General features: G+C 31.6%; 1 protein-coding gene across 5 annotated transcripts in view; it reads left to right on the plus strand.

The window, feature by feature from the left end:
- The window catches only part of Ptbp2 (polypyrimidine tract binding protein 2), a 78,652-nt gene that overhangs the window by 26,139 nt on the left and 26,258 nt on the right, over positions 1-26,255 (plus strand). For all 5 annotated transcript variants that reach the window (XM_071618082.1, XM_071618083.1, XM_027935250.2 and 2 more), the window contains exons 4-8: positions 5,272-5,444; positions 6,433-6,576; positions 12,555-12,719; positions 12,806-12,916; positions 20,884-21,079. In XM_071618082.1, the coding sequence (XP_071474183.1) occupies positions 5,272-5,444; positions 6,433-6,576; positions 12,555-12,719; positions 12,806-12,916; positions 20,884-21,079 (789 nt within the window). The remainder of the gene's footprint in view (positions 1-5,271; positions 5,445-6,432; positions 6,577-12,554; positions 12,720-12,805; positions 12,917-20,883; positions 21,080-26,255) is intronic.

Here is a 26,255-nt window from a genome sequence, read left to right on the forward strand (position 1 = left end):
ATATGACATTCCGGAAAAGGCGTATCTATGGAAATAGTAAGAAAAGAACAGTAGTTGGGTTTCAGATTTGGCGGGGGGATAGGTGAAGCACAGAGAGCATTTTTAAGACAGTGATGAAATATTTGATACTTAGATGATGGTGGCATGTCATGCATTTGTCCAGAATCAAGATTTATGGGGGAGGGGGCTGGGGTTGTGGCTCAGTGATAGAGCACTTGCCTCACATGTGTGAGGTACTGGGTTTAATTCTCAGCACCACATGTAAATAAATGAATAAAATAAAGGTCCATCAACAACTAAAAAATATTTATAAAAAAGAAAGAAAGAAAAGAACGTATGGCCCCGAGAGTGAACTCTAAACTCCACTGTGGGCTTTGTGTGATTATGATGTGTCAGTGTAGGCCTATCACTGGTAACAAATGTACCACACTGGTAAGAAAATTGAGGTTGTTAAAGGTTTTGCCTTTTTGATTTTGCTGTGAATCTTAAAATTGCCTTAAAAACTGAAGTCTTAAAAATTACTTTTGTGTGTTGCATTACACTTCTTGGATAATACTAGTATAAGCAGTCTAATTAAAAAGCAGAGATTGTCAGACTGGACTAAAAAACAAGACATAACTATGCTGTCTAGAGACAGGTTGAAATGCAAGGACATAGGCTAATAATAAGGAAAGTTATATTCCTTGCAAATAACACAAGAAAGTTGTGCTTTTATTGACGTGAGACAATGAAATTCAGATCAGGGAGCATCACTAAGTATAAAAATAACATTTCATACTGCTTAAAGTTTCAGTTTATCAAAAATCCTAACATTCCCGAACTTGTATGCTAGTAATAACAGAACTTCAAAAACTAGAAAGAGAAACTAAGAAATCCACAATCTTAGATGCTTGAGCATTCTTCATAGTAGTTGATAACAATTAGATATGCCTTGCCTAAATAAAAAGACACAGTAGAGAGAATTTGAACAATGCTTTACTTAACTCACATTTATAAAACTATACACAGTAACTGCAACATAATTTTTCAAGTATATTCACCACAATAGAACATATATTGGATCATAAGGTAACAATAAAGTTCAAATTATTGAAAAAGCTTATATAGTTACTGATTATCGTGGAATTAAATTAGAAATGAAAAAGTTAATAAAAGTACCAAATATTTAGAAATTACATAATTTCAAGCAATCCATGGATCAAAGAAGATATAAAAGGGTTTATTTTTGATTGGATGAAAATGAAAATCATCAAAATTTATTTGTTGTAACCTAAGAAGTGTATATGTAGGAAATATGTTTTGAAATACCTTTTCTAGAAAAAAGTACAGATGAAGTAAAGTTTTGAAGTGTTTTATTTCATATTTTTGTGCAATTGAAAGCATGTTGGTGAGTGAGGCTAAAATAATAAATATACAAATTAAATGAGAAGATAATTTTTGAAGATTAAGTGCTAAAGTATTTATAATAAGTAGGTAAAAATAGGAAGACCTTGGGACTAATAGTTTTGAAAACCGCAACAGTCTTTGGGATATTCAGCAAAAAGTTCTAAGCAGATATGAAATGAGTTAGGGAAGTAAGAAAATGAGAAGTAGAAATTATTAAGAGGTGCTATGAGAAGAGAGACTCAGTAAGGAAGGAAGAGAGAGAGAGAGTTTAACAGTTTCTTGGTCACTGATGGGTGTGGTGATTTAAATTCTTGGCAGTACCAGTTGATGTGAAACTGAAGGTAAAAGCCAGTGGAAAATAAAGGTCAGTCCAGAAACGAGTGATGGACTGACAAAGGCAAAGATGTTCATTTGAGGATTTGAAGTCCATAAATATCCTCCTTAAGCTTGAGTCTTTAAAATAACTGAGTAGTATATGGAAAATGTTATTGCTTTGTATCTCCAACTTATGTGCATGAGTAAAAGCATTGCTATATTCTTTGTTAATTGAATATAAAATTTTACTTTCCAAACTATTCTGGGTTTACCAGAATGGAAGAGAAAGGATCATGCGTAGAAGTCTAAATTATTCTCTGTTTCTAAGGAATCATAGATCTGAAGTCCAGACAGACCTAATTCTTTCTCTCTCATAGGGTAGATGTAGATGTTTCATAAGCTGAGGCCCTGCATTTTCTTTTGCCTTTTTATTAAGAATTCTCATTTCCCATTTTCACATTGTTACAGTATAAGTTACTTAAAGACTTTCATAGCACCAACATATGAATACTAGGTGGCTACTCTCTTGATACTGTTAACTGAGAATATCAGATAGTGGGAAGAGAGAGTAAATTTTGATGACTACCTAATAGCTGGCTTGGTCTTTGGGAAAAAAGGGAAAGATCTTTTTAGGTCATCATTTGTAATGTGAAATTTGTCTTTGGGATTGTCTTGTAGCATAGTAGTTAGAACATAGGCCATAGAACCCATACTCTGGTTTTTAATACTTTTTCTACTACATCTGTCTTTACCACTTAGTACCCATTTTAGTAATTGAGCATTTAACTAGCTTTTACCTATAAATAGAATTGATGGGTCATAATAACAGCAATCTTAAGAGTTTTAAATTGCACAACCTGTTAACTTTTTGAATGTTATTATTGATGTAAAGGACAATCGCATCTTTCTATATTTTTTCCAAGAAACCAAGATTTTTATCTTATTCTTTGTCAGTAGTATTCTACCTTCATCTGCTGCCACTGTCCAGAAAATGTGCAACACAAATCCAAAGCAATAAATTATTCTCTTAGTAGATTTAGGCAGGCTTTTGTATTGTGGGGATTACATTCTGAAAATCATTTGAAAGAAAAAGCCTTTTTTCCTTATAGGAATAACGATAGGTAGAATCTTTATTGTTAGTTTTCTCCCCTTGACATACTCTCAGAAGGAAAAGGACACACAAAGTAAGCGAAACTTAAATTTGCTGGTTTGAGTATCTTGAAACCATAACTCTTGGGGTTCAGCTTATGAAATTTTTGCCCTTGCTATTCAAACTAGTGAAGAAGAATAAACTACAGATTTCCTATTCTTGAGACTGTTTTATCAGGAAAAGGCCTTAGTCCTACATCAGAGGAATATGTGTATGTGCTAATTATATGTTTTAAGATACCTGTGTCCAATTCCCTGCTTTAACTTACACAGACCTAATGATAATTTGTTAGATAAAATGATATAAAATAGAAAGTTGGGGAGCCTGTGTGTGCACAAATCTTCCTGAGTAATGAAAGGAGGTGTGAATAGCTTCCTTTAGTTGTTCATATTTTTGGAGTGTAGAAGAGCTAGCAAGCCAAGATTTTCAGAATAATATATTCAGAAGCCTGAGCTCACTACTTTTCCTGTACAAAGGAAGCATAGGGTAATTATTAAATACATTGGCCAGCCATTCAAGTATATATGCCTAGGTGAAACTCTTAGTAAAATGATGGCTTTAAGTATAGCTTGATATTATAATGAGTTCACATCTTATCTCATAGAGATACTTTCTGTGGTTATACAATAAAGTCATTACTACCATCCTCTACCAGTCCTCAGATAAATCACTTTTAATCATATCACTCTGTTTTAGTTGATTTATAGCATTTATTATTACACAAGAAATTACTTGGTTTATGTACTAGTTAGTCTACCTCTCCTTCTATAGGAATTGTATTCATCTTTTATACAGCTGTATTTCCATAGCTTAAAGCAGTTCTAAACACATTTTTATACTTGGCAAATGTTTGAAGAATCAGTATGTAAATGAATTTTGAGGACAGATCAAGGTAATCTCAGAATTTTATTGATAACTTCTGAATGTACATTATATTGTTTTAGATGGTATTGCAAGTTTGGCGGGAGTTTGATGAAATACATAAAATTTGATACAAAATAGAGTATGCATGTATGTTTCTGAATGGAGACAGTTTCTCAAAAAATAAAAAGGGCTAGGGATGTGGCATTGATCCTGGGTTCAATGCCGAAAACAAACAACAACAAAAAAATGCTAGGGGGTTGTGTCCTAATTTTGGTTAGAGTCTCAAATGTCAATTATTCTTGAGTACCTAGAAGATGATTAATGATTGATCTGGTTTAGTGGGTAAAGTGCACATCTTTTCAGATGATTCTGCATAAAACCTAGCCTATTTTATAGGCATCTTAATTAGAGATTTTTACTTTTTGTGAGCTTTAGAATGAAGGCAAGGAAATAATTTATTGATTGAAATATTAGTTTACTTTAAAGTTTAGTTACTGAGTTCATGAGTGATTTATAGTATGTTGATATTTGAGTTCATGAGTAATTTACAGTATGTTGATATTAATAGTCACAAAATATTTAAATACATAGATTGTATGGTGATAATAACAAATTAGGAGAGTCTCATGGTATGGATTGATTACATAATCATTTTTATTTTATTCTCTCCTTTCATCCTGTTGTTTAGTAGGACATTTTCTAAGTTTAACAATGTATAATTTCTCAGGTAAAATTATGAACTTCCTGATTTTTATTAACCCAATTTTTTCCATTTTTTTTTCACATTTATCCGTACCCCATGCAGAGTTTTGCTTTCTATAGCTTTATTTACCAGCTTCAGCCTCAGCTGAAAATATTGAATAGAAAATTCCAGAAATAAAAAATTCATAGGTTATTAGTGTTGTACTATTCTGAGTTCTGTGGTGAAATCTCTTGTCCTACTCCCCCAAAATGTGAATCATCCCTTTGTTCAGTGTATCTACATTGTATGAGCTAATCCCCTGACACTTAGTAGCCATCTTGGACATAAGATTGTCTAGGTACCCAGTGTTTGTGTTGTAGTAACAATTTATTTGGCCCTAAAGTTCAAACTTTCATTTCAGTTTGTTACAATTGTTGTCTTTTATCTCTTATCATGTCTAATTTATAAATGAAATTTCATCATAGGTTAGTATGCATAGGAAAAAAAACCATGATACATGTAGAATTTGGTATTATCCATGATTTCAGACATACACTGGGAATCTGGGAATGTATTCAGGTAAGGGGGACCTGATATATTTGTGTTGGTCTGCAAAAGGATGGCTAAATTGCAATAATTGTTTTTTAGTTATTGTATGGTTTCTTTATGAAATTGTATTTTTATATTTTGGCTAATCACTTTATTACTATGTATATCAGAAATATTACTTAATAGCAATCATAACTTAATGGCTAACGTAATTTTATTTAATAATAATTGATGGATATGGTTTTCTCCATTTTATTGAAAGCCCAATTTTTGAAATTTTAGGAAATCGCTTAAGTGTAAAGACTGTGTTTTTAATTTCTTTCAGCCAATGGTAATGATAGTAAGAAATTTAAAGGAGAAGATAAAATGGATGGTGCTCCTTCTCGTGTACTTCATATTCGAAAATTACCTGGTGAAGTGACAGAAACTGAAGTTATTGCTTTAGGCTTACCTTTTGGTAAGGTAACCAACATCCTTATGCTGAAAGGAAAAAACCAGGTATATTTCTTTCAAGGTTTATGAAATGTAAAACCACAAACTATTCAGCAAACTAGTTTACTTAACAGTGGCCCTACAGTTCAAATTTTTATTTCATTATATTGTTATAATTTTGATTAACTGCCACTTAGTAAAAGGATTAGTTTTCTGAAAAAAAAAAATATTTTAAATGTATTCCTCTAACTTTTCCTGGTAGTTGCATATGGGAAACTACTGCTAGATAGAAAAAATGAATGAGTCACAGCAGTTTTCAGATTTTATCTTTTGAACTCATTTTATCACTTTGGTTTTGAGGAAGAGTCAGAATGACGTTGTGGCAAATACAAATGAAGTATTTCTTTTATTGTATTTATTGTATTGTATTTTTTTCTTTGTGATTTCAGAAATCAGTAGGGATGCTGGTAGCATTTTAACCTTAAGTTTATCCAATGAAAATATTTATCTGGTAGCATTTAGCTGAAATTAGTCATTAAATCTGGATATTCTTCATTTAGCATGTGTAACAGCATTAGGGGTCAGGTATAATAAATAGGAAATCTTGTCTTAAAATTTCTAATAATACTATTTAGATGAATTTATAAAATTAATATTCTCCTGTCTATAGCTGATGTTAATCTAACCTTCAATATTTAATGACTTTGAGACCTCTTATATTTTCTAGGTTAGGAGCATTAGAATTCTGATGCTGGGAAATGTTTATATTTTCTTTAGTTTTTAGTTGATAGAAATAGATTTGTGAGCTATGGAAAGTAGAATGCAGCAGCAGAGTGTATGCAAATGCTTTCTTAGGTTAGCTTTAATTGTATACCGAAACTTCAGTAAGACACTTGTAATTTTTCTTCTTAGCGCATGTAAATTAACATCAAGGTTATATTTTAGATTGCATAGATATTTGAATTATAATTTATTATTTATTTGAGTTTAATTCATAGTATTTTATATATATATTTTTTTAATTTTTTTTATTTTTTGCTATTTAAATTATCAGGCATTTTTGGAACTGGCAACAGAGGAAGCAGCTATTACTATGGTTAATTACTATTCTGCTGTGACACCTCATCTTCGTAACCAACCAATTTATATCCAGTACTCCAATCACAAAGAACTAAAGACAGATAATACATTAAACCAAGTGAGTATGTGTGGGTACATAATAAAATGGCTTCAAATGTATTAAAAATCTCATAAGTAAAAGAAGGTAAAATGTTTAGCCATTCAGAAGATATTTCTGTAGGCATTTTCTTATTATTTTTAAGGTGTTTTTATGCATAATATTCCTAAGTATTAAATATCATATTCTTATTTAAATTCCTCTAATGCCCTGGTTAGAAGTTTTTTTTTTTTTCTTGTTGCAAGTTAAAATTTTGTGTAGATACAAATATTCTGTTTATGATATAGAACTTACTATTAGCATATGTACTGCTGCTTAGATTTTAAGTTGGATGTTCAGTGCCTTTGGTAATTTGATTCTTTATAGTAGACCTTCATTTCTTATAGAAAAAATTCGTTTGAAGATGTGTTAATAATTTTCCTAGAATATAAAACCTAAGAAGCAAAAATATATGAATGTATTATTGATTTTATAAAAATATGGTACAGAAAATGTTATTTAAAATTATGTTCAAAAATAGCATACAAATGTGTTTAGAGCTAAATATGTAGGATTGCTGTAAAAACTTTCTTTTTTAATATTTTTCATCCAATTAAACCTTTGTGTTGAGTAATATAAATATAGTAATATAAACTATATCTTATTTTATTGAAAATTTAACAGGAAATAATTCCTGATAAATTTTCATCACTTTATAAAAAGTGACCTGAGATCCCCTTGATAGTTTTCAAAAAATAAGCTTGTAATGTTTTTGCCTAAAAGGGCTAATATTTCAGCTGTTTTTGTTGGTTTAATTTTCAAAATAAACTCTTAATTCCTTCTGATGAAGTGAACTTCTAAAATACCACGAAATATACCAAAAAGAATATCTGTTCTTTATTTTTTAACTTAGTTTTTACATTTGTTTTTACTATTTATTTTAAATTGATAAATAATAATTATGTAGTGTTTATGGAGTATAATGTGAGATTCAATACATGTATACATTTTAGGATGATCAAATCAGACTAACTTATCTACCATCTCAAATATTTTCCATTTTTTTGGGCTGAAAACATTTAAAATTCATTCTTTTAGCTATTCTGAAACATAAAATATGTTGTTATTAACTGTAGTTTTCAAGCTGTACAGTAGATCACCAGAACCTGTTCCTTCTGAGACTTTGTATCCTTAGACGAACCTCCCCACACCCTCCCATACCATTGCTGTCTTGGTAGCACTGTTGGCTCTACATTTGTGAATTGTTTTTTCAGAGTCTACATTTAAGTAAGATCATGTGGTATTTGTGTCTCTGTGTCTGTTTTATTTCATTTAATATACTCTGAAAATGGAATTAATTATCCTAATTTATTTATTAGTATTTTTATTAAAGTAATTTGTGAACACATTTTTATTTTATTTTACTTTTGCTGTGCTGGGTATCATATTTAGGACCTTGCACATACTATCCAAGCTATCTATCTACCCCTTAGTTATACCACCAGCACCACATTCTTGCTTTAAAAAAAAAAATAAAAAATCGAAAGAAAGCAATGAACAAAGAATAAAAATAAAGAGTCTGTAGAAGGATGTATGTGGGAGAGAGGAAATTGTAATTTAAAATAGGATGACCACTGAAAGCCCATTGAGAAGGAACATTGGAATACTGAATTACAAAGTGGTTAAGGAGTAAGCCACTTATTCCAGTCAGAGTTATTTTAGACTGAACAAAGAATGCAAAGTTCCTTCTGTTCAGGGGAGTGGGAAAAAAAAAAAAAAACTGTTTTGAAGTCATAGTTTTAATTTTAAATGTCCTTCAATCTTTTTTATATTGTAGTTGTCACATCTTAGGACTTAATTCTTTGAGAATTTCAATTACAATATTTTTTAAAAACCTTAGTATACACTGAATTGTCTTTCTTGTTCAGTGTTAGCTGTTTATTTTGTTCTAACTCTCCTTCTAAACCTTTTGTTTGTTCATATTTCAGAATGCATAATTAGATTTTGTTGTACTTTCATGCTTTCCCCATAGGGTAAAGTAATGAGGAGTTGAATACTAAGCTGGTTCCCCCATCCCCACCACCATTAGTGCTAAAGAGGCATTTAATCTGAGCCAACAAAACTTCCTTTAGAACTTCTGATGACTTTAAGGGAGGGTGTGTTATTATTTTTGTTTTTAGGTTGTAGGGGCTGTCAAAGGAGGAAAGAGGAGTTTAGTTGTTTGTACATTGGCTAGATGTTCCATTAATCCTTTTGTATTCATTCTCTTCCCTTCTCCTGCAAACCTGTCTGGTTTTAATCTGATTTCTATAATTGTCATCCCTTCATTGCTATGTTTTTACTATGTCTTCTGTTCCTTTTGGTTCCATTCCTTTTTCCTTTTCTGGGGAATTTAATTTTCAGCTAATGATGACCTTCTTTGCCTTTAGTGATTGCATTTGTTTCATTTGCTATACACTTATAGGAATTAGAGCTTCCTGGTAGAAGAGAGACAAAATGAAATATGTTTTAACCATAAATTCTCCTACAATCCTTCATTAATTACCAAATCCTATCAATTAATTATTAATTTTCTACCTACTGTATTTCACTGCATAATCATTGCCGATTTTATGCCAAATTATTTTCGCATAAGAGAGGGGTGTGAGGATTAGGTGAAGTCTTTTTAAAATTGTGCCAGTATTACTTCAGAATTATTTATTACTAAACTGGCTTTGCAAGATAGGGTGTACGCAGTATTCATGAATATATGTCCAAACTGGTGCACATCATTTCTTTGTGATAGTTCAGCAAACATTTTTCCAATGTGGGAAAAAGAAAGTTAACACACAGTTGTTACTGATTTGTGCATTACAGTCTAAATATTACACTTGATAAAATTTACTACTGTATTGCAAAGTATGTACTTAACGAAATTTAATCTCTTGTGTTTGAAGATTCTGCACTGCTGATTGGTTTCATTATCTGATATGCTGTTCTCAATGCCACTTATATAAAATTTATTTACTGTTAGTAGTGCAGCATTGTAAACAAACCACACAAGTCAGCTTTCAGAATATACTGACAACGTGTGTGCATTGAGAATTTTGGGCTTGTGGCTCACAGTGCGCAAGAAGACAAATGCACATCCATATGCCACTGGTGAATACGTTGCTGCTCTATTTACGTTTTAATCAGAGTGACCAACAGAGTTATACCATGAAACGAGTATGCAATGAAAGGTTATAGTGGCAACAATTGGGCCGTAAAATATGGTAGTTTTTGCCATCTGTCCTGCTACATATATTGCTCAGACACTATTGTCTCTTGGCTATATTACAACAGTTTCTTTACCAATCTACTTTCTTTTCCTCCTTGAATTTTTTTTTCTAGTACAACCAAGTCCATATCTTTCTAAAGCACACAAGCCAAACTAAGTTATTCCCCTGCAGCAGGTCCTTTTCATGAATAAAGATCTATTCCAAGGTGACTACTATATATATTTTTTGTCTTGTGGCCATCTGTTTTCCTATACTTCTGTCTTGAAAGTAATGATAGGTCCTCTAACATGACATGGTTTCTCTTCATTTTAGTCTTTTACTACCACTGTGCTGTCAACTATACATGGAATATCGTGCTCTGCTTGCCTTTGCACCAATTTTTCACTCCATACTTTACATGGCCTAAATCTAGCTGTTTCTTTTTTTAGAAAGCTGTCCCTGATCCATAAATAGTGGATTGGGTTTGAGGGCTTTTAATGCAGATTAAAATCACAGAAAGTTACTACCATAAACATACCAGATTGGCTAAAATTTTTTAAATATGTATTATCAAGTGTTTGGTGTTAATGTAGAGAAGCTAATATACAAGAGGTGGGAGTATAAATTGATAGAAAACCTGGAGTACCCACTAAAGTTGGACATAGGCATGTCTTTGACTTAGTAAATTTAATCCTAGTTATGTATTTGAGAGAACATATTATATATGTGAAACAAAAGATTCATTCAAGAAAGTTCATATAACTATATATAATACCCCAAAGGTGGAAGTGATCCAAGTATCCAGCAACAATAGAATAAATTTTGGTGTATTTATTCTTTGGAATACTGTGTGGCAATAAGAATGATAAGCTATTGGTACCTGCAAAACATAGGTGTTTATCATAAAATAATGTTTATTGAAAGAGACTAGATGAAAACAGAATATATATGGTATTATTCCATTTATATAACTGTTACCAGGCATGAGTTGGACTTCTAGAGCATTAATAATGTCCCTTTTTAAAAATAGGGGTAATTATTTTACAGAGATGTGCAGTTTGTGATATTTTATTGAGCACCATTCGTAGGATTGGTGTCCTTATCTCTGTATATGATTTTTTCCCCCCTCCACTACTGGGAACTGGAGCAAGGGGTACTTTCCCACTGAGCTATATCCTCAGCCCTTTTAATTTTTAATTTCAAGACAGAGTCTCTAAGTTGCTAAGGCAAGTCTCAAACTTGGAAACCTCTTGCTCAGCCTTCTGTGTTGCTGGGATTATAGGCATGTGCCATCACACCTAGTTTCTGTGTATATGTAGTGTTTTGATAAATTCATTTAAATCTAGATTAGCCATCTTAATTGCATGAATAGAAAAATAAACATCTAATAATTCATTTGTTACTGATAGAAGAGAACACAGTTGTTAGGCTAAAAAAGGAAGATGGAGAACAATGAATAATATTAGGGAAAAAAGTATGAAATAGTTGCATGCATATGTGTCTATATATGTAGATAGCCATCTCTGGAGTAATACCCAAGATCATTTTGGTATTGGGATGATAAGGGAAAACAGACTTGTGAGTCACAAGAGAAACGTCACCTTTTATTTTAGTTCAATTGTATATTATGAGCATTTGATTCCTATTTTTTAAAAAGCATTTCATTATTTGTAACAGTATATGTTAGTGCTTTTCTAAGTTGTGATATTTTGTGCTCATTTTTGTAGATAAATATATGTTAACATGATCACTAAAGAGGAAAATAATATTGCAGTGAACTACTTAAAATAATTAGAAAAATTACGTACTCTAGAAACCTTTTAAAATATATTTTCCATAGTAGCATTAGGGTGTCTATTATAAATATTCACCATGTCACAAAATAACAAGTTTTAATTGAGTTACTTGAGCTAATATATATAAGTTCACAGTTCATTATTTAATTTAAATGATGAGGCTTGTCTAGATGAGATTTTGTACTTCTTAAGTCTCAAGCAACATGATCCCTGGTAGTATTTCAGGGATTCTTACTTATTTTTATTAGTGAACATTCTTATTTATTCTTATTGGTGTCCTAATTCTTTTGTGTTCTCCTTCCATTTCATCTATCACTCTAGCATGTTTATATTCTGGTTTATCTGCAAATGTAGATTTTTCAAACCATAAATTAATGTAAAGAGATTTGTCATTGTTATGTGTAATAATTATTTACTTTGGTGTATGTTTTCTAACATTGGATAAGGTAGGAAGAAATTATTTTCTTATCAGAAATCTGTCAGAGTAATAGAAAAAGGTATATTAGTGATAATATACAGTTTTTTTAGTGCATTGAACATTTGTTTGACAGATTTCCTAAAACTACTATATTTTTTCACTTTTATGTTAATCTTTCACACTTAAAGCTCAGAGTCTTATAATATTCTATCAGTTAGGACAATTTTTTTTGAATAATCCAGTAGTTTTCTTGTTGAGATTTGCTGTGTACCTATTTTATGGAATGAATAATGTTAAAGTTTTATTTCTGTTTTTTATATATATATATAGTTTACCAAGTACTCTTATCCCATTTTTTATATATATATATAATATATCAGATCACATCCTGTTATATTGCCTATTTTTGATTGTTTGTCCAATGTTGGTGCCAAAACTTAAGTAACATTTTTTAAATAATACCAGTAGAATATGTGAATTACAGACAGACCGTAGTATAACATGTAACAAAGTATGAGTGAAAATGATAGGTGTCTTTTTAAAACTACTTTGTTTTTACATTTTCAGCGTGCACAAGCAGTGCTTCAGGCTGTGACAGCTGTCCAGACAGCAAACACTCCTCTTAGTGGCACCACAGTTAGTGAGAGCGCAGTGACTCCAGCCCAGAGTCCAGTACTTAGAATAATTATTGACAATATGTACTACCCTGTAACACTTGATGTTCTTCACCAAGTAAGTTTAATTTACATACTTATCTACAAAGAGAAGAAATAGTAATACAGTAGAGAAGAAATGTTTTGCTTTTACTGTTTTAACAGATATTTTCGAAGTTTGGTGCTGTATTGAAGATAATCACATTTACAAAAAACAACCAGTTTCAAGCTTTGCTCCAGTATGGTGATCCAGTAAATGCTCAACAAGCAAAACTAGTAAGTCTAGAGCTTCTTTTGAGTTAGTGGTATTTTTTCATTTATTTATATATATATATAAAATATGTATATATTATATATATAATGTACCCCTATGTATATTTATTATTTACATATACATAAAATATGTATATGCTTTATATATATATATAATGTACCTATTATAGTGTTATAAATCGATATTTGTGATATATACCTGTGCATATATAACATAATATATTGATCCTTATGTAACTTAATAATGCATATTGCATTATAGGTAGTAAAAATATTAACATAATTTAGGATACCTTAATAATTATAAAAATGTATATTTTAAGGGTAATCATGACTGTAGTTATATAGACTTGAATTATTTTACACTTTTTTAAAAATTTTTTTTATTACATTTTTAAGTGCAAAGTTTTGTGCTATTGAGAAGATAGGAGTGTATTGTGCATGCACACCTTTATCAAGATTTTTTGTAGTTTCCAATGGGAGTTTCAAAGTAATTTTGAGATAGTTTGGATTAAATATATAATGTAAATGTAGTTCAAATGCTGTGATAAGTTTTGATTTAAGATTATATCTTAATATTCTTTTAATCATTTCCTTTTTTAATAAAAACATTTCTTAAATAGATTCTGCTCTTTAATTCATATCTTTTTTTTTTTTTTGGCATTGTTAGATATGGAGGGGAAGAGATTTACTAATAGAAGTAAATTTCTGCATGTTACCTGCCATTGAAAACTACCATGCTAGTATATTTTGCTTCCAAATGGCTAAATCTTCTTTTTTGTGTATCTTACTTAATTCTATTTTATTGTCTGTTTAACTTCCTGTGCCATATTTTCTCATTATTATTATTCCATTAATTAAACCATTAAAAATACATTATGAAACCATTAAATCTTTATATACCTTTGTCTTAGCTCATTTTCTTTCTTTCCCTTATTTTTAAACTAATTATGGTTTCTAGTATTACAGTGCTTCTCTTGATCAAGGTTATTTATTTGGAACTCAGACCATTTTTGACTTTTGCTTCATTGTATTTTCATCCTCAGTCTCATTTGGGAAGTTGCTTTAGGTAGCAGAAAGTCTGTACTACTACTAATAATAGCATAATTATAATAGTTTACCAAGTACTCTTATCCCATTTTTTTCTCACCATTAATCTGTGTTTTAAAGAGAATAGGGTTTTTTCCCCTTCCTTTGTTACAGCATGATGCTAAGATGTAAAAAAGGTGAATTGCTTATAATACACACAATCTGTAAGGTAGACATTTTTCAGATAATCTTTTTATTCAATATGTTGCTACTCGCTCAGTGGTTCCCAGGTTATGTGAACTCATCTTACTATGCTTTCCATTTAAGGCATAGGTTAACATTCTTTTTTCCCCCAAAATAATGGTTCTTGACATGCACTGACCCCGCCCCCAACATTGTATATTGTATATAAAAATATAATATTTTGTATACATCGAGTTACCAAAATCAGAGTTGTTTTTATTAAGAGACAATGTAGAAGCCATGGTTTTAACAGCATTTTTTGCACCTTTAATCATATTTTAAAATGGTATACATTTTTTTGATGTGGAATATTTTATTTGCCATTCTCTTCTGATCTTAGAGGAAAAGTATTTGGTAAAGAAACAGTGAAGAAGGGGATAGGAAGGGCAGCAGAATACAACAGACACTAGTATGACAGTATGTAAAAACGTGGATGTGTAACCGATGTGATTCTGCAATCTGTATACGGGGTAAAAATGGGAGTTCATAATCCACTTGAATCAAATGTATGAAATATGATATGTCAAGAGCTTTGTAATGTTTTGAATAACTAACAATAAAAAAATAAAATTCAAAAAAAAAAAGAAACAGTGAAATAGGGTTTGATTAGAAGTTTTAGTGCATTGGGCTGTAATTCTTACAGGAAAAATATGTGTGCATCTTGTCTGAAGTAATCTGTAGTTACATTTAATTTCATGATAAAAGAGTGCCTCAATTATGTATTTGAGATTTTCATTTAACCAGTCTTTGGTGTGCTGATAAGAAGCATTAAACCATAGGTGTTTATGTATGTTTATCTTCATTCACTTATATCTTCTCTACAAAGATCTAAAATTATAATTAATTCTAAGAGAGGAGGTGAGTATGTTATTAAGTACGTATTCTATATTCTGGTAATTGAACTTAATTTCATGGCACTTACTCAAGAAGGGAAAACGTCTTTATTTTCTAAGCTTCCTTGCCCCATTGTTATATGATCTAGACCTCTTGGTAAAATATTTAATGACTTCAGTTCTGCACATTCTTCATAGCTGCATCAAGGCTGTACTCAAAGAACATTGAATATCATATTATCTGATAATTGTTATCAGTTAAACTCATGAGCATCATCTACAAAGAGACCTTCTATTCTTGCTTGAAAAATCTCTTTCCTTCAAGGAGAATGTTGTCTTTCACAGTGACCATATCAGATAGAAATTTCCCCTTTCACTGTGTCTTTACTCACTCTTACTTATTTGTAGAAAATCATCTGTTGGAAACTCCATTGATTAATTTTTTTTTTAATCTGTATGTGCACCAATCTTTCTCTTTGAATAAAAGGTATAGATATTTCTTTACCTAAGATCAGTAAAAAACAGATCCCATAATCTACTGCCTCCTAAGACACTTGGCACTTTCATCTCTTCTTTCCCTTTTATTTTCTCTATATTGGCTACTTTTATCCAGTAGGTTCAAACCTCTTCTATTTTAAATTTACCTCAACTTCAGGTAACTCTCCCTCTATAATTCTAGATATCTTTCCGACTATCACCCTGCTTCTCCTCTCCCTTTTGATTTATAACCAGACTTCTTAAATAAGCTGTCTTTGCTGTCTACAACTTTAATATCCTCATTATTTTTCTAGTGTAATTTTATTTCAGCCCTGTTTACCCAAATTAGTCTTCTGAGTATCACCAGTGATCATTAAAAGTACCTAAATCCCTATAGTATTATTCGGTATTAAATGAGGGTAACATTTGACACAGTAGACCACTGTCTTTAACATTTTCTCTACTGGTCTCTCAATACTTCTCACCTAGATTTATCCTCTTTGGGTATTTCTTGTTACATCCTTCTGACTTGGAAGCCTTATCTATTCTCCAAGCTCATTCTTGGTTATGCATACCATATCATTTTCTCTAGCTCAGACCTTTTCTCAGTGACTCCAGACCAAGAATGCAGTAGACCATTGGACCCTTTCAAATGAGTATATTCAGCTTCTGCTTCTGGCATTCCCTATGTCACAGCATAAGGTACCAACTAGAGTCTCTTCAGCAATCCAGAAAACAGAATTATTCTTCTTTCTTCCAGTCTAGCACCAAATATTGATTCTAGCTCCTAAATTTCTGTTTGAATCTGATCAGTTGTCTCCAGCTCTCCTGTTACCTAAACAGGTATTTTTCAGAGAACTGATAATCTGAGGCTTTTAGGGGCTTTGCCTAAGTACAAACCAACATACTTCTAGCCTCAGTATGCCAACTATTGATGTTGATGTAAATTATAACACAGTTTCTTATCTTCATGCAGAGTGGCTTGGGCTGCTGGTTCATGGACTTTTTTTTGAGTAGCCCTGGTCTTAGCCATCCTCTCAGAAATTTCTGCTTATTGGTCTTCTGACTAAACTCACCACTTTGACATCTTCCCCTACACCCATTATTTTTCCACAGAGTACTGAGAATAGTCTCAAAATTTTATTTCTTCTATTCTCAGTGCCTTTTAGTGATTGACTTTTGTCCTTTAGGATAAAGTCTAAAGTCATTAACATAACTTATGAGATTATAAATCATTCCTTAACTTGCTTCTCCTGTCTTATCTCCCATCTCTTTGGCTCTATTTAACTTTAAGTAGCTTGCATATGCTGTTTTTTCAGATCCTTTAGGTTTACAAGTTGCTATTTCATTTGCTAATAGTGCTTTTTTATCTCCTTATGCTTAACTTCTGCTCATCTTCCTCTTTCAAGTATCAGGTTAGAAGCCTTGTCTCAGAAAGTTCTTCTTTATCACCTGGATTAGATTTTTATAATTATTTGTTAAATGTCTGTGTATTTTCTGTCAGATTATATATTAAGGTGGATACCATGTCAGCTTCGTATCTGTTAAATTTATTGAACATTGACCTTTAAGTTGGTAATCAAAAGCCATACTAACAATCCAGTTATCAAAAAGAAACTGATCTTGCGCACACCTGTAATCCCAGAGGCTCTGGAAGCTGAGGTAGAAGGATCTTGATCAAGTTCAAAGCCAGCCTCCCAGCAATTTAGTGAGGCCCTGAGCAACTCACCAAGACCCTGTGTCTAAATAAGATATAAAAATGGTCGGGGATGTGGTTTTGGTACCAGGCCCCTGGGATCAATGCCTGGTACCAAAAAAAAAAAAAAAAAAAAAGTGGCAAACCGTACACTTACTGATCTAAGGTCAGTGAACCCAATAAAGGTAAAACAGCAAATCATATTAGGTTACATTTTAGTCAACTTGCTGAAAAAACAAATCAAGACAAATAGAATGTTTTTGATCAGAAGAACAAATCACATACAGGAGAACAATTATCTATGAATGATAATAGGACATTCAGAAAGAAAGGAATTAAAAGTCAAGGAAACATCTTCAAAATACTTAAAAGGAAAATGGGGCAAAGTTTCTTAAAATATGCTATATTCATACAATAGAGTACTATTTGGCATTATAAAATGATGTGGAACTGAGACATTTAGCAACATTATTTGGCTGAGTAAAAGATACTGGATACAAAGGAGTACTTTTGGTTCTGTTTATGATGAAAACTATCAGATCTGTCATCATTTGCAGGTGGTTCACTGGCTGGGAAGGGATATTAGGGTCTTTGTGTGAAGATGATAATATACTACACATATAGAGTAGCATGGGTTACAGATATATACATTTCTCAAAGTTAATTGCACAGATTAGAAGACCCAGGAAGAGTGTCAGACCCAAGTCTGAGGTAGAGATGAGTTGGTGGGTGCAGAATGATCTGCAGGCTCAGCCCTTTTCCACACTAACAGGACCAGGACCAGCCAGAGGATCCACTTCCGTGTGCATTCTGATGGAAGTTATAGCACATAGACCTCATTAAAAATTGACATGTCTTCTCTAGTTGATCACTCCATTGATTAAATTAATACATATTTTATTATATTTTATCATGTGGGTATATATTAAATATAAAATTATGTTTATATTTTATAAATAAATATCTAAATCAATAAAAATGTAACTGATCTTCACGTTTATGTATTATCTTTTAGAAAAGTCTTGTTGATGTTTTGTAGTATGAAATATGAACACATAGGCTTTCCCTTGGCTTTATTTTTTGTGATACTGGGGATTGAACCCAGGGGCGCTACCACTGAGCTATACCCTCAGTCCTTTTTAAAAATTTTTAATTTTTATTTTTAGACAAGGTCTTGGTAAGATCCTGAGTACCTCCAACTGTGATCCTCCTGCTTCAGCCACCTGAATTGCTGGAATAATGTGTGCACCACCACATACAGCTTCTTTGACTTTCATGGTTTGTTTGTTTGTTTTTTGGTACTGGGGATTGAACTCAGGGACATTTGACCACAGAGCCACACTCCCAGCCCTATTTTATATTTATTTAGAGACAGGGTCTCACTGAGTTGCTTAGCACCTCACTAAATTGCTGAGGTTGACTTTGAACTTGCCATTGTCCTGCTTCAGCTTCCCAAGCCACTGGGATTAAAGGTGTGCACCACTATGCCTGGCTAGCTTTTATGTTTTTGAGGAATAAAATTAATACATAAAAATAGCCCAGTTTTTTTAAATAGTAAGACATGATATAGTTTCCTTTTCTCTTGGACTTTATAAAGTTTTTTATGTGGCTAAATTGTAGTACACATGAGTAGGAAATGACTTTTTTGTTTCTGTTTTTGTTATGAGAATCAGCTTTTCATGAGCATTACCTCTTTCAGTTAGGAATATCTCTAATAGTATTCCTAACTGAAAGAGGTAATCCATTTGTTCATTTTAGCATACTTCTGGATTCTTTTAAACTATTTATTCCTTTTGGAGAACACATCCTCGGTTACTAATAGTTAAAAATAGAGTGAAATGCTTGTAAAAGCATATCATTCATTTAAATTTTTTTGAGAGACCTAATGGAATTATCTTTTCCTACTTTTTAAGACATTCTCTTTGACATCTGTTTAATTCTATTTCACCCTTTTAGCATTTACTATTTGTGTATTCCAAATTCATATTAATGAAGGGTTTATTATGAAACCCATGGTTTTAGAATATTTAGGGAACTCCTGCATAATCTGTTAGAATTTTATGTTGGTAAATAAAAGGTCTTAAGTATTTTATCAATGTTCTAAGCCTAATATTATATTCTTGACTTTGATTTTTTTTCCTGACTTGCTAAAAACTGGTTAGTAAGATAGTTAAACAATTTGGAGCTTAAGGTTTCCCTGAGCATTTGTTAAATTCCCCCAAGAATCATTCTCATAAAAATAAGTTAGGCAAATAAATAGTAAACATTGAAACAAAATGGAAACGTTATTGGGACTTTTCATATTTTTAATCTACATGCAGTGTTTCATTGTGCTGTTTCAAATGCATTCTGTGTCTTAACATCTTTCTTGCATTTTGATGACCATGTTTTAATCAAATTTTAAATTCACTATGAAATTTTGTTCCTGATAGTTTCTTTTTATTGTCAAAGCTGTCATTGTGAGTTGGTACATTTGAAAGATCTTATTGCAGAGTATCTTGCTTTTATTATCAAAAATCTTTGCTACAGCAAGATCACTGAATTTCCTGTAGCTAAACCACAGGACTTACTTGTGTGCTATTCTTTCCTGGATATTGTAAATACATGAGCTTGAAGTGAGATTGTATATTTTTTTTAACTTGATTTTTCTTTCTACTTTGTTTATGATTACTTCAGCTAGCTACTGAAAATTCCTGGATTGCTGTGTACAGGCATCCTTATTTTTCTCTGTTGCAGACAGTTTTAATTTAGTTCTTGTTTGTGTTTTTCCCCAACTCTTATACCTTAGGTATGATTGTGTAATTTCCACCTACATAAAGATTTTTCTAAAAGTTTAAAAGGAAAATGTCAAAAGTTTCTAGAAGACTTTCTAACACTTGGCGAAATTATTGTTGACAATTTGGTAGTATAATTCCATGTTGCTTGGAAATAGCTCTCAAAAGACTTTGTTTGAATTCAGTAAATTTTTGTCAGTACTTTACTTTTAACATTAATCTAGATGACTCAAAGCTAAATCTTACAAGATCTCATTTTCACTTTGATATTATTGAACTAGTAACCTGAGAGTAATTCGTTATTCATTTATTTTATTTTTTACATATTGTATGGAAATATACATTCTAGAATTTATTTGATTGATATTTTCTTTATATGAATACTACATGAGTAAATTTTCAGTGTTTGCCTTTACAGCAGGGTATTGGATTAATTTATATTATAATGACTGGTAAAATTGACACTTGGCTTCTACTTTTATGAGATGGTAGGTGCCTTAACCCAAATGGAGTTTAAATGCTAACGTGTATAAAGTCCCTTTAAGATGAATTTTCACCATTGGTTTATAATGGATGAATTTCTGTTGAATTAGTTTTTAGGTTTTTAACTTGGCAAATACAATCATATAGAACTCAATCTTGTGTATTAAGGGAAGATTTGTTTTTTGAGAGAATGAGAATATGTGAATGAATTAAAGATTTATGTACTTAAGCAGCTGTAGAGGTTTACTCTTTCTGTTACAGGACATGTGTATTCTAGTGAAAATATTCTATTTAAAGAAAATAGTGCTTGGTGGAAATTAATACATTTACAGTGAGAACAGCACAGTATGATGTTTGAAATTTGCATCTTTTTCCTGTTTTGCTAATTTGCAAATGTTATTAAAGATCACTGATGTATTTTATTCACTTTTACAGGCCCTAGATGGTCAGAATATTTATAATGCTTGCTGTACCCTAAGGATTGATTTTTCCAAACTTGTGAATTTGAATGTAAAATACAACAATGATAAAAGTAGGGATTATACTCGACCTGATCTTCCATCTGGAGATGGGCAGCCTGCCTTGGACCCAGCTATTGCTGCAGCATTTGCCAAGGAAACATCTCTTTTAGGTATGATTTTTATTGTCTCTTCCACTTTCTCCCATTTGTTAAATGGGACAGTGCCTCTTAAATTCCAGTAAGTATAATGAATCACTCATTTTGGACTTTTAACAAATTATGTCAGGTTTTATGACCTATTGTTTTTCTTACATGAGAAGGCATATGAATGCTGTTAGAAAAAGTATTCTTCATTTGTTTAATATAGTGTTAGTTTGTTCTCCCAAAACAAAAGTAGAAAAGTTTTATTAAAAAATATCATAGAGTTTTAATAATATGTTTATGCTTCAAATTTGATGTCATACTTTCTGTATCTAAGTCTAGGCCTAAGACCCTTGTTCCTATTCTTTAGGGAAACATCTTACTGTTTTACTTTAGTGCTGCATAGAAACAGTGATGTGTTAATAAACAAAGCATGTAACTAGAGTAGGTGTATAGGTTTTTTGAAGCATATTTTTAAAATGATGATTTTTGAAAAAATATGTTTTGCTATTTGCATTTTCTCTTATTTACATTTTATCTTGTCTACCATGGATTTAAGCCATCTACTACAGTATGGAAATATGCAACTGATAGTTGATGGGGTCGAAGAAAAAAATAAGGGAAAATGCTATTTTTGTAAGTAAGATGATCATAGTGGTTTACAGCTCAGATGGAATTTTAGCTGTTTGGAAAATTGATTGTTTTGGTATTTGTAACATTACTTTAAATCACTTTTCTTTTCCTCCATATGCAGTCCAAGGTTTTTGGTTGACATACTGACTCTTGAGTTTAGTTTATGTCCATTTTACAAAGTAATTTTAAAGAATCTTATAATGAAGTGATTTTTGGAAATATTTATTTGCTATGGAGCTGTAATAATAATGCTGTTCATTTGTAAGTATGTATGCATAAATGTTACGTATGTGAAATGAGAAACTAGAATGTGCAAATGAGCAGTTGATATTTGAAGGTGATTCTGATGACTTCAAACAAAAATGACCCTTGCAGTTTTCTGATGTGTCTGGCATAGGCCACAGTATTTATCATGGCTGTAATAGAAACTTTAGGTTGCTAACACTCTTTCCATACAGAATCTCTCTTGCTATATGGGCCTAGTTGAATTGAAGCCTTCAGTTTGGCTTGCAAGTTAATAACATGACTATTTTGGAGTATACAGTTTTTAAAGACAAGGTCAAGACTGAGACGACAGTGAATGATACATGACTCTTGCTTTTAATTCTTACTATCTGTTATTAAATTCTACTGATATAATTTATATTAACTTATAGAAGAAAATAGAATCAATCAACATTTACTTACTGAGTAGTTTCTAGATCTTAGGCATTCTGCCAGGCACTTGGCAGCTATATAAGAATCCTTACAATAGTCAAATAAAGGAGATGTTAGCACTGATTTTGTGGTTTCTGAAAATTTTAAAAATTCATGTGCAACTCATTAAAGAAATAATTTAAGGATAAAATACCAAGAAACTCCCATCTAGCATCAAGCATGAACCATAGTAATCATTTCCTTGGACTCTTAAGAATCTATGTGTTCGCCCATTTGGTTATGCTGGATGTGTTTGGTTTCTGAGTAAGTTGTATTTAGAAGTTACCTGATTGTTCTCCTAGGGAATTCATCAACCCCACCCCCATCCCTGTGATCTTGAGAGTTGGGTGAAATTTTTAAAGAAATAATAAATATTTTTTATAGAAGATAACAAAACCCTAGCACAATTTACCTTCTATCTTACTTCATACTTCATGCTCATATTCATTTTTTTAGTGTATTACATTTTTGCATTAAATGCATGTAAATGTCTCAGGTTTTTTGTTTTGCACACAGTGCCTTGGATCAAACCCAGGGCCTTAAGCATATCACGCAGATACTGTACCATTGAGCTAAGTTGCTTAGTTCTTTTTTTGTTGTTGCTGTTATTATTGTTTTGTTTTTTCCTTTTTTTATTTTGGAATGCAAGGCATTGAATATTGTACACATGTGCTCTGCCACTGAGCCCCGTTGCTTAGTTCTTAATAAATTTGTCTAGTGTCTTCCAGTCTTATATTGAATTTTTTTATAGCATAATTTGTTTTGGCATTTCTGTATGATAAGAAAAAGGAAAACATTTGGTGGTGAAAACATGGTGAATTCACCTTTCCTAAATACCTTCATGTTTTGCCTATTTTAATGGTTTTGTATCTTTTTATAACAGGAGTTTTTATTGTAAGCATTCTCAAATTGCTTTGAAAGTAAGTGATTGTACTTTAAAAATCAAATCATGGAGGGCTGGGGATGTGGCTCAAGCAGTAGCGCGCTTGCTTGGCATGCGTGTGGCCCTGGTTCGATCCTCAGCACCACATACAAACAAAGATGTTGTGTCTGCCGAAAACTAAAAAATAAATATTAAAAAATTCTCTCTGTCTCTCTCTCCCTCTCTCAGTCTCTCTTTAAAAAAAAATAATCAAATCATAGACTCTTTAGTATTGATGTTTATAAGATATAACCACTCATATTTTGATATTACCTGTGAAAATACTTTTTTATAGAAAATTGAAGTCATACTGTAGTTGTAGTTTTGTGTTATTTTTTAGAAATTGTAATTTTAATTAGAACTTCTAACAATAAAAATTTTATATCTATACATTATGGTATTGAATTGTCATACTTTTGAAAGTAAATTAGTCTACTTTTGTACTTTACTAAAACAACCTGTATAGGACTTTTTGCCCTCCAAATTATTTCCTTAGATTGGATTTTTAGAACAAGAACTATTGAGTCAAAGAAACTGTTAAAATCTATTGATGGTTTTGGAAAGTTCTTCCCAGAAGGACAGTATTAATTTAAGCTAAAATGAATGGTTATTCTGTTTCCATATGATATTAATTTGATAGGAAAGTATCTGTTTAATTTGTATTATGAACTAGTTCGTTTCTTTTTTGTGCTGAGGCTCAAACCCAGAACCACCTAACATATGCTAGGTGAGCACTCTACTACTGAGGTACACCCCCAGCCCAAGTTTGCAAATTTTAGATACTTATTTGATATTTACAATTCCTGAATGAGTTGTCTGGACTCTTCCTGTTAGAATATGATGTAGTTCTTACAAAGTGCATTAAGGATTTACGTTCATTGTTTGGTATCTCCTTAAATACTTCATATCAACAGAAAATTGTCCATTTGCAGACACAAATATAAATTGATAACTCTTTTGCTAAATATTCAGAAGCAGATTCACTGTGTGTATGTGTGTTTCTAACCTCTTGACTGTATTTCCTTACTTTCAAATTAGTATTACAAATTTTATTTTAAACAGTTATTTCTTAAAGCTACTATTTATACCTAGTTTGCATTTTTTCTTTAGTGCTAGGATCACAGTAACTCAGAAAATGTAATTTATCCAAAGAATGGAGACAGTGCTTTATAATTAGTTAGAAATCTGACATCTAAGTGCATAATCATAAATCTGGCAGACTATTAGTCATTCACATATTCTATTTCAAAGAACAAGGTGGTCAAAAGTCCTTGAGATTATAAATTAAGACATCATTATAATGATCATTTTGTCATGTTAAAAAGTGTAGTTAATTTATTAGGGGGTGGATCACTTTTAGGAAAATTGCCAGAAGTAATTTTTCATGATCATGTTGTCTACATTTAAAAATTAAAGTATATAAAACATCAAAAGAATACTTACTTCAGCATTTTCTATGTACTTTAAATAAAATAATAGCCATTATTATCATATAGTCTTAAAGATAAAGCAAACTTTTGTTGGCAATCTGATGACAGTTGTAAAGAGATAAAGTAAATCTTTTTAAATTAAAGTAAATAGCCCTTAATTAGTGTTAATCAAACTTTTGCTGCATATTAAGATCACTAGGCCCTGCCCCACACACTGAGAATCACTGGGAGGCATTGGTCCAGGACATTAGTATTTTTAAGATCCCAAGACTGTTTTCCTGTGTAGTGAGAGTTGCAAATTACTGCTATAGAAAAAAGTTTTTCATTTTTTTAGTCATAATATGATCATTACACTTAACAAAATTGACAAGATGACTTCTTAATATTACCAAATACCTAGCCATATTAAAATTTTCTGTTTTTAAGTCTTCTGCTTCCAACTCAGATCCATTGATTTAATGAAATAACTTAGTTACTGTTCTGGAAGTTCCATAGTTTAAATTGGTCTGTTTCTTTGTAATATCATGTTAATTTGTTTCTCTGTTTGCTGAAGTGGGTAAACTAGGAGTTAGCTCCAAAAACTATGTTACATTCAGATTCTGGTAAAAATTCTAGCAAAAATGGTAAGTGTTTGTGGTTCATCATATTTGTCTCAGTAAGTGGCATATAACAGCTGGTTATCCACTTTTAGCAATTTTAGTGATGCATTAAGATTGGTTGTGGTACTGGGTGTGGCGGCGGTACACACTTGTAATCTCAGCTACTCAGGAGGCGCAGGCAAGAGAATTGCAAGTTCAAAGCCAGCCTCAGAAACCTAGTTAGGCCCTGTCTCAAAATTTTAAAAAATAAGTAAAAAGAGCTGGGGATGTAGCTTAGTGGTTAAGTGCCCCTGGATTCAACCCACCCCCACCCCCAAAGAAAAACAAATATTGTAGTTTCTGGTAGCCACATTGATCCTTCCATTATTTTTTCTGCTAATGTTTTTAGTGTTCACTAATGGCTTGTGCCTTAATTTATTATACCAAAAAGCAGGTGTGAAGATTTTTCGCTCTACTATATGTATTCTTTCTAGATTAATTGAAAATATAAAATAGAACTCTCCTTCATAAGCTATAACTATTTACCTTAACAGTTTGTGCAACACAGTTAAATTCTTATATTTATTTGCTAATTTCAAATGGAACAAATTGTGTCCAGCTTTTATTTTTGGTTAAATATTTAAAACAGTTTATGATGGGTAAAGCATTGATTCTTTCCCATGTCTGCTTTAAATTTCATAATCTGTTCATTGTTCCCAGGTTCTGGTAGCCCCAGAGTGGTTGAGATGGTGATCTTAGCCTAGAAGTGAACAATTTTATTTTTTCATTTATTATTTTGAAATTTTATTATTATTGTATGTAATTATCCTACCTCAGCTGCCCATAAATGGAAGGGAAGAGGATAAAGGACTAAACAGAGTTAATTAAAATTTAGACAGGTTTCTCAAAGAAATTCATTCCCATTAAATAAAAAACCAGAAAGTATG

The sequence above is a fragment of the Marmota flaviventris genome, chromosome 10 (assembly GCF_047511675.1).
Source record: "Marmota flaviventris isolate mMarFla1 chromosome 10, mMarFla1.hap1, whole genome shotgun sequence".
Classification (NCBI taxonomy): Eukaryota; Metazoa; Chordata; class Mammalia; order Rodentia; family Sciuridae; genus Marmota; species Marmota flaviventris.